General features: G+C 39.0%; 1 protein-coding gene across 1 annotated transcript; it reads left to right on the forward strand.

The window, feature by feature from the left end:
* The first annotated feature begins 189 nt into the window (after positions 1-189).
* On the forward strand, positions 190-9,587 carry napba (N-ethylmaleimide-sensitive factor attachment protein, beta a). Its single transcript, XM_088086732.1, has 10 exons — positions 190-423; positions 2,973-3,052; positions 3,593-3,709; positions 4,681-4,727; positions 5,391-5,468; positions 5,560-5,615; positions 6,635-6,719; positions 7,393-7,497; positions 7,596-7,664; positions 8,497-9,587. The coding sequence occupies exons 1-10, from the start codon at positions 326-328 to the stop codon at positions 8,647-8,649; spliced, it is 888 nt and encodes a 295-aa protein (XP_087942858.1). The 5' UTR covers positions 190-325; the 3' UTR covers positions 8,650-9,587.
* Positions 9,588-9,596: the final 9 nt, after the last annotated feature.

Consider the following 9,596-nt stretch of genomic DNA (forward strand, 5'->3'; position numbering starts at 1 on the left):
CATCTGGAGTTGACTTCTCTTGTATTTTTTATTCCCAGAAAATTAAGGGAAATTTAAGGGAAATTTAAGGGAAGGTTGCTGCACGAGGCCCGATAATGTCCACGAACTTGAGTTGCCTTTCTTGTAAACTCCCAGCAGATGGTGACAATGAGCCGTAAATGTCCTTTCTCTCTCTCCGTAGAAGAAGAGCTGCAGCCTCCCTCAGCATCAGCACCGCCAGCAGAGTCTTCTCCGCTCCGCTCTCCTCCTCCTCCTCCTCCTGCTCCTCCTCTCCGTACACTGCGGATCCTCGGCCTGCTCTCCTCCGATCCTCCGCCAGCTCGTCATGGACAACTCCGGCAAAGAGAAGGAGGCCATGCAGCTGGTGGCTGAGGCCGACAAGAAGGTCAAAGCGTCCGGATCCTTCCTCGGGGGGATGTTCGGGTAAAGGATGCTCTCTGTTTACCTCCCTCTCTCATTTTGGGAATGGGGAGGGAGATTCCTGCACGCGGGGCCTATCGCAGCCCGTCAGCTGCTTTTCACGACGGAGAAATCCTTAAAATAATCTTATAATAATCTTATAATAAGGCTGCTGCGTCTCTGCGGTGCGCAGTAATAAGCACGAGAGGCCTGATTATCCATGCATTGTTATATTTTATATATATTTTGGTATTCATGTAATCTGCACATCACTATGCAACTTCTCTCCGTGACATTGCGTCCTTCGATCCCCCCAAAATTATGCCCTTTTTTGTCATCTGTGCGCAGAAGAAAAAAATCAGATCCGTCATGGTAGATAATGTGGCTGCGTGTCTTGGCCTGTCACGCAAGACAAATGCAAAAAAATAAAAAATAAATTTAAAAATAATGCTCCGGGATTAGAGCGGGCTGTCACAGAGCGAGAGGCCGGGGAGAGGTGCGGGGATGCGGGGAGAGCAGCGCAGGGATGACGGTGTGTGTGTGTGGAGGAATCGGTCGGTTGATCGGTCGGTGGCGATGGTGTGATGATGTGTGGGTGTGTGTGTGTGTGTGTGTGTGTGTGTGTGTGTGTGTGTGTGTGTGTGTGTGTGTGTGTCGGCTGGGAGTGGGCTGCTTCATGTGTAGGTGGATGTTTACATGTAAAATGGAAACACTGGAATATAAATTTGAGATTATGGAACAAGACACATAGACAGATTGATTGCTTGATAAATCAATTGACTGCCTGACTGGAGTTATTGATTGATTGATTGATTGTGGTCCCTTTTAGGGAGACACATTATTGAACTGAGGCTGCTGGAGGTGGAAACAGCATCGATGCATCATCCTTATGCTGAATAGTTTCAACCAAACCTTATATTTCATACATTTAAAGTGTGTTTTGAATGTTGCATGTAGAAAAACTGTAGATAAATAACTTTATATAGCGATCAGGCCAAACTGAGAAATGCAAACACAAAAGGTCAACAAGAATAAAGCAAATAAAAGTGATGAAGCAGGCAGATCTCAAAAGGCAGTTCAAGCACTAAATGAATAAAAGATCATTAGAGAATATAAGAATAAAAGCAATAAAATGCAATAAAAATATTATAAGAAGGATAAATGTATAAAATAATATATATTAATATATATTTAAAATATAAAGCAAGTCGTAAAATAGTTTACAGTTATTGGTTTGATTTTTAAAACCCAGATTATTTTAATTTTAATCTGTAGTTGCTGCATAATATTTCCCCTCTGTTTAGATTCCACCCCATCACCGTGTGCCATGTCCACATTTTACATCTTCATGATGACAAATCAATATTATAGATTAAAAACATCAATCAATAACAACATCAATATCTTCTGTGATCAGGCAGCGTCCTCAAACATGAAATGGGTCACATCTGTTCCTCCCACAAACCAGCATGTTTTTTTAATGAGCCTCAGCTCAGATTTTAGCGATGAACAATCATTTGAGGTCATTTAGTGGATTTGGCCGTTTGTGAGGAGCCACTGTAGAAAATGTGATATTTATTGTATTAAATATCTTTATTCAAATTTCCTTCATAACCTTTTGAACAAATTGGCTTGATTTCCAAAAATATGGGGAGAGAGTGATAAGCAACTTAGTACAAAATGGCTTTAAAAATTAGCAGGAAATTTGTAAAAAAAAAAAAATAAATAATAATAATAATAATAATAATAATAATTTTTTAAAAAAAATTTAAAAAAAGAATAAAAATAAAAAACACAAAAGTTGCCCAAAATGAAAAAAAAGAAAGAAACTTTCCTCAAGAAAGTGTTAAAAAAATATGTAATCTTTTTTTTTCTGTAGCATAATTTTAAATATATATATACACATTATATACAGTAAATAAGACATATAAGATATAGAATATATAAGAGATGTATAAATATAGTTTTCTGGACATTTTTTTGATCATATCTTATAATTTCTCCATTAATTTTCAGATTTGACCTTTTACTAATTTCTTGTAATTTGTGAGACATTTCTTACATTTTGGTCATTGCCTTTTTTCCTCATGTTTTTGAAAGAATCAAAACCAATTTGCTAAAGTTTTAAAGGGTTAAATAGCTCGTAAGAGGCGTCTAAATGCAGCACAAGAAAACAGATGCCGATCCAGGTTTTAGAGGGTTAAAACACCAGATTTATGTCTCATAGGAGGTAAAATATGAGATTTTAGGGAGTTTCCTCCGCAGGGTGAACGTGTCCTCGGTTGACCTCTGCAGTGATGTCATTCAGTTAGTTTAGCGCCGCTTCGTTTCAGCCGTCAGAGCGAGACAGTTTGTGACTTTAGAGTGAATCAGAAAAATTTAATATTTTTTGTCCTGTTTTAAAAATGCGTCTCTGATTCGTGAGCCTCAAATAAAAAAAAATAAAAAAGGAAATGATTCATTGTGTTTGTCTCTGCCTTTCCTGTGTGTGTGTGTGTGTGTGTGTGTGTGTGTGTGTGTGTGTGTGTGTGCGTGTGTGCATGTGTGTGTTTGCGTGTGTGTGTGTGTAACAGGGGAAACCATAAGGTGGAGGATGCCTGTGAGATGTACGCCAGAGCAGCCAACATGTTTAAGATGGCAAAGAACTGGAGTGGTACGTGACACACACACACACACACATATTATATAAATATGTCACATACTCATACTGCATAATGAACACAAAAACACACATGAACAAATAAACAAACCCCCACACGAACACCCACACTCCTATTTTACCAGTAAATAAATGATCCAGCAGCCTGCAGAGATTTTATTTCCACATAAGAGCTTCACGCTCAAACGCTGGATTCATGTATGAAAATTCAGGATGGCGCGGACGCAAACGTGAGGCGTTCATGGCTGCAGAAAGCATCGTGTGTACCAGAAAGGATAGACGATCCAATAATAGCTCGCACTGTGCAGAACGTGACTGTCAGATGTGTGTTTTGATGGTTCTGCTGCCTGATTTGTGTCGACAGACTGAATCCAGAACACAGTTATTTAGTGCAGAGAGGATACGGCTAAAAAATGAGGAGTGTTTGGTCAAAAGCAGGTGAAGTACGACTGAATTCTGTGTGTGTGTGTGTGTGTGTGTGTGTGTGTGTGTGTGTGTGTGTGTGTGTGTGTGTGTGTGTGTGTGTGTGTGTAGCTGCGGGGAATGCGTTCTGTCAGGCCGCTCGGCTCCACATGCAGCTGCAGAACAAACTGGACTCCGCCACCAGCTTCGTCGACGCCGGCAACGCCTACAAGAAGGCCGACCCACAGGGTGAGCACCGCTGTCCTTCACACACACACACACACACACACACACACACACACACACACACACACACACACACACACACACACACACACACACACAGACACACACACACACACACACACACAGACACACACACACACACACACACACACACACACACACACACACACACACACACACACACACACACACACACACACACACACACACACACACAGTTGATTTAGTTATCCAAATATAATCAACCATTAACTTGCATTGTATTGTTAAAGGTTGTGATGGTTACTTTATCGATCCGTCTCGGGTAAATTGACAAAATACTCAGCAGTGAATAAAGTGAATAAAATGAGCTCCAAATTTACCAGCTACAGCATTAACCCTTTCAAACCTGGATCGACAGTGTGTGCTAATTTTTAGGTAATTCTTTTGTAACTTTTCCCCAGTTCCTGTCTAATATTGGATTGTTTTTGAGAAGGCCAAATTATTGACACACGACTGCATCAGTAATTATAAACCAATATCATAATGTGTATTATTCTGAAACGGGCTATTCTGCATAATGAGTACTTTAATTTTTTAAGTATATTCTGATGCTAATATTTTTTTTTACCGTAGAAGCATTTTTGATTGCAGGACTTTTACTTGTAACAGAGTATTTGTACACTGTGGCACTGCATCTTTTACTGCCGCATATGTTGAAGGGGAAGCCTCTGTATCACGGTCGGGACTCTGACTCAGTCGGCGGTCGCTGGCAGAAGAAATCGGGTCCCTCCGGTTCTTTTGGTGAATTGATATCTGGGTTATGTTGCAGCAGCCGTGCTGCCTGCCTGTGACGAGCTTAATAAAAGGGTCAGCGGGTTAGTCGTCACAGGGGGAGGAAACCGAAACCGAGTTTTAATTAGACTTAACGGACTCTTTCTAGTTTCCGCGTGTTAATAACATTCATGCGTGCTCTCCTCTCTGTCTCCTCTCAGAGGCCATCAACTGTCTAAATCAGGCCATTGACATCTACACCGACATGGTGAGCTTTGTTTCGTGTGTCTTTGAAGTAATTTTGTGTCTCTTTTTGTTCATTTTGTGTCTCTTTTTGTTCATTTTGTGTCTGTTTTTGGCTATTTTGTGTCTCTTTTTAGATGTTTTGTGTCTTTATTGGTCATTTTGTGTCACTTTATGTCGTTTTATGTCTCTTTGTAGTCATTTTGTGTCTCTTTTTGTTCATTTTGTGTCTCTTTAGGATATTTTGTGTCTTTTTTGGTCATTTTGTGTCACTATGTAGTAATTGTGTTTCTCTTTTTGGTCTTTTTGTGTTTTTTTGTTGTTGTTTTGTGTCTGTTCACATTGTGTATTTTTAAGTGACTTTGTGTCTGGCCATTTTATGTCTGTTGAAGTCATTTTGTCTCTTATTTTGTTCATTTGTTATCTTTTTGTTGTCTTTTTATGTCTCTTTGAAGTCATTTTGTGTCTTTTTTGGTCACTGTGTGTCCTTTTGTAGTCATTCGGTGTCTCTTTTTAGTTGTTTTGCCCTTTTTTTGCAGTAAATTTGTGTATTTTGGAGAAGCTCCTGTATGTCTTTGGGGTCCTTTTATGTCTCTTCCTGATCAGCATCCGTGTGTGTGTGTGTGTGTGTGTGTGTGTGTGTGTGTGTGTGTGTGTGTGTGTGTGTGTGTGTGTGTGTTGGTTGCAGGGTCGGTTTACCATCGCAGCCAAACATCACATCACTATAGCAGAGATTTACGAGGCCGAGCTGGTCGATATCGAGAAGGTACGTGTCTGTGAGGGCATAAACATAATATGCATTATGTTTATGCTGAATATCACTGATGGATTTCTGTGCTGACTGGTTTTGTTTTCAGGCCATTGCCCACTATGAGCAGGCAGCAGACTACTACAAGGGAGAGGAATCGAACAGGTACGCGTGCCGAAACTAACACACACGATTAACCCATTATTCAATCAGTCGACCAACAAACCAAAACTCTGCAGCTATTCAAAAATGCCAAATATTTTAATTGAATTTTCTGATTTTTCTTTACTTACAGTAATATTTTGTAATAAATTGGGCTGCTGGACCATCACTGAGACAAAAAAAACTGATTATGTCCCCATGGACTCTGGGAAACGGTGTTCTTCTTTAATATTTCCTGAAGTTTTGAAAACAAAAAATAATTTGAATAACTGAGAAAATGATTTGCAGAATCAGATTTATTGCTAAGAAGGTTTCCGTATATGAGGGATTTTCTTTGGTTTCTTGGTGCATAAAAAATAAATACAGTGAAAAAGGAGGAAAGAAGTGTCAAGAAAAGGAAAAAAAATGTACTCAGAGTCATAAATATAATATAGACGTTTATTTTTAAAAAGTGTGTTTTAAAATTAAGAAGAGCTTTCATTTTTTTTAGTTTTAACTCTTTTTATTCAGATTTTCAATTAATTTTTCCGGAAGCAGTTATCCAAACAGAAACACTGCTCATCACGTGACTCATCCAGCTACGCAAAAGACAGAAAAGAAAAAACAAGTGAAAGCACTGCATAATAAGAGGCACAATATGATGAGGTCAAATAATGATTATTTTGTACATCATTTTGTCGCCCCGTGTGACAAAACATAATCACGTATTTTCACTCTGTAGCTGCAAATTCTCACAGTGACGGTGCATAAATGAACGCTGGTGCAGTGAGTCACGGTTGAAGGTGCGGCGCTGTAACGATACGATGAGCTGGTCAGTGAAAGACGCTCACTCACGCTCGTACAGATTTATCACAGCGAGACCCGAAGACCTTTGCAGAGCTGAAACACATCGTCCATCATCTAAATGAGCTCGGCCCGGACGACGTCTCTCTTCATACTGTCAGACGGCGAACATAACGGTGGAAACAACAGTCAGAGACAAATTATTGTTAACTCGTGAATTTTCTTTGTGTTTGTTTCAGCTCAGCCAACAAATGTCTTCTGAAGGTGGGACACTACAGCGCTCAGCTGGAGCAGTACCAGAAAGCTATTGAAATCTACGAGCAGGTAACAGCCGAGTACAGACCAACAGCGTTTATTAACTAATCACCCGACATGCCGGCCCCAAAGTAAATTCCTCATTCTTCATTTGGACGGTCCTCCTGAGGTTCACAAAAAGAAAAACAAATAGACAACAATGTCAAATCAGTATCAATAAACCAATAATGATAATAATTATATTTATGTAAAATAGAATAAATATCAGCTGCAAATTTTAAAAAAGTAAAACTTTCTCTTTTTTTCTAGTATTTTTTTCTGTTGTGTCCAGAGCTGTACTTTATGATGTTGTTGTATTTAGATGAATAGTTAAGGTTTATATAATATGATTTTTTTTATAGTTGTTAAGTGCTTGACATTGTAAAACTATAGTATTAAAGAGACACAGTTTAACGCAAATACAATGCTGTCTCGTTGTTACTGCAGGACGACAAACAATTGGTTTGCCATGAATTTAGTGACTGATGCTAATCAATTGAAATGCAGCTTTTATTTTATTTTATTTTATTTTATTTTATTTTGTTTTGTTTTATTTTATTTTATTTATTGTTTTTTACCAAAAATGTTTAGGTGGTCAGGGAAATCTTGGCTGAAAATATTTTAATGGTACAAAAAAAATACATTATTAAAAGTGTGTGTGTGTGTGTGTGTGTGTGTGTGTGTGTGTATGTGTGTGTTTCAGGTTGCTATGAGCACCATGGACAATCCTCTGTTGAAGTACAACGCTAAAGAGTATTTCTTCAAGGCGTCACTGTGTCACTTCATAGTGGACGAACTGAACGCCAAGGTGACACACCTGCACACACGCACGCACACACACACACACACACACACACACACACACACACACTTAGACGTGCTGATGAACTGATGTTTGTGTTGCAGTTGGCCATAGAGAAGTATGAGGAGATGTTTCCAGCCTTCTCAGACTCCAGAGAGCTCAAACTCTTAAAGGTACCTTTTTTTTATCTCTTTTCTCCCGTTTTTATTCTATTGTAAAAGTAAACATGAAAAACTCATAATTAAAATATGATTTTAATGATTTAAATATAAAGAATTTCATTATGTCATTTTTTTCACATAATGCAGGAATATTAAATCAAGTCATGTTTCTAGTGCTACTGAAAGAATGAAAAATACTAAGTAAAAAAATGCAAATATCATGACAAAATCACACATTGTGCAAAAGTAGACTTTTCCCTAGTTTAAAAAACATAATTCTAAATAAATCAACTAATTTCTTGCAATTTGTCAAACATTTCTTGCCAAGTTGCTCATTGCCTTTTTCCATGTTTTTTTCATTTCTTTTTAAAGATATTGCTCAAAACACATTGTCTTGGTGCTCATATATCTCATGATGTTAGTAAATGTTAGTAAAGTTTCATGTTGTAATGCTACAGAAAAAGTGAAAGAAGAAATAACCAAAAAAATAGCAAGAAATTTGAGAAAGTATTTAAACAATAAAAAAGAAAGTGAAACAAAAAACAAACAATTAAAATACTTGGAGAAAGCATTCAAAATTTAAAATTATTCTTTAACATAATTTTAAATATGCAGTTATGATCATAAATAAAGTTTTCCTAGCTTTTTTTCTTTTTCCCTTTTTAATAATTTTCTAAATCTACTAATTTCTTGCAGTTTGTGGAACATTTCTTTCTGGTTGCCTTTTTCCCATATTTTTTTTTTTAACATTTTTTTAAAGATATTGCTCTAGTTTCTTCGAAACATTGTCTTGACGCTCACGTGTCCCATGACGTTAGTGAAGTTTCATGTTGTGTTGCTGCAGAAACTCCTAGACGCTCACGAGGAGCAGAACAGCGAGGCGTTCACGGAGGCCGTGAAGGAGTTCGACTCGGTGTCTCGTCTGGACCAGTGGCTGACCACGATGCTGCTCCGCATCAAAAAGACCATCCAGGGGGACGCTGGGGACCTGAAATAGACGGATTTAGAGACGGGGGGAGAGAGGCTAGAAGGGCGGGGGCTGAGTGGTGATTTAATTAGAGGAAAGGAGTTTGACGGGAGTGTTACGATGTGTTCGGGTGGACGAAAGGTAAAAAAGACGACAGACAGAGGGTAAAAGGGAGGGAGGGCGGGACTGAGGGAGTTTACAGTTGTACATATCAGTCTGCATGTGACCCCCCAACTAGCTAAGCATCACCTTTAAACCACCTTTAGACGACCTTTGTCCCTGGTCCTACAGTATTGCTCTCGTAACACTGGACAGAATTTAAAGAGAAGAAATATGAGGTGTGTGTGTGTGTGTGTGTGTGTGTGTGTGTGTGTGTGTGTGTGTGTGTGTGTGTGAGTGTGTGTGTGTGTGTGTGTGTGAGTGTGTGATCACTGCAGTAAGGTAAATTAACCACTATTTGACGGGAAAGTTTGCAGCTCGAATCAGATTTAAAAATATATGTTATTAAAACAAGATAATGTTATTTATGAGATATTTATTGTCAATACGGAGAATATTATTTATGGTTTACTATGGTACTCAGTGTTACGATTTGTCTTAATATTTTAGGTATTAGCCCCTTGACGCCCCTCTTTTACTCTCCTTCACTTCCTCTCCTTCACTGTTCCTCCTCCTTCTCCTCCTCCTCCTCCTCCTCCTCCTCCTCCTCCGTCTCCCCTCGTGCTCTCCTGTGATTGGTTGGTTCCTTGTGTTCTGGCCAGCGGTTGGTCAGTGCAGTTAACCACCAGTGCCCCCCCCCACCCCCGGTCCCTGCCCCGTTTGTGCATGTCTGTTGTCATGTTGATGTAAGTGTTCTCCGTGTCGTGCTAACGTGTGAAGAACATACATGTAGCCTGGTATCATTCGTGTGGAGTCAGTAAATATGTACCTCTGATACCGAGTTGAAATAAAAACATCATCGCTCCAGATATCTGACG

The sequence above is a fragment of the Plectropomus leopardus genome, chromosome 13, assembly GCF_026936395.1.
Source record: "Plectropomus leopardus strain MGB_pleo_1.0 chromosome 13, ASM2693639v1, whole genome shotgun sequence".
NCBI lineage: Eukaryota > Metazoa > Chordata > Actinopteri > Perciformes > Serranidae > Plectropomus > Plectropomus leopardus.

Bases quoted from the DNA above. Each gene is read 5' to 3' on its own strand.
- napba (XM_088086732.1), top strand. From the start codon at position 326: ATGGACAACTCCGGCAAAGAGAAGGAGGCCATGCAGCTGGTGGCTGAG. The intron at 5,616-6,634 runs GTACGCGTGCCG...TGTTTGTTTCAG, and splicing joins AAGGGAGAGGAATCGAACAG to CTCAGCCAACAAATGTCTTC. The intron at 7,665-8,496 runs GTACCTTTTTTT...GTGTTGCTGCAG, and splicing joins GAGAGCTCAAACTCTTAAAG to AAACTCCTAGACGCTCACGA.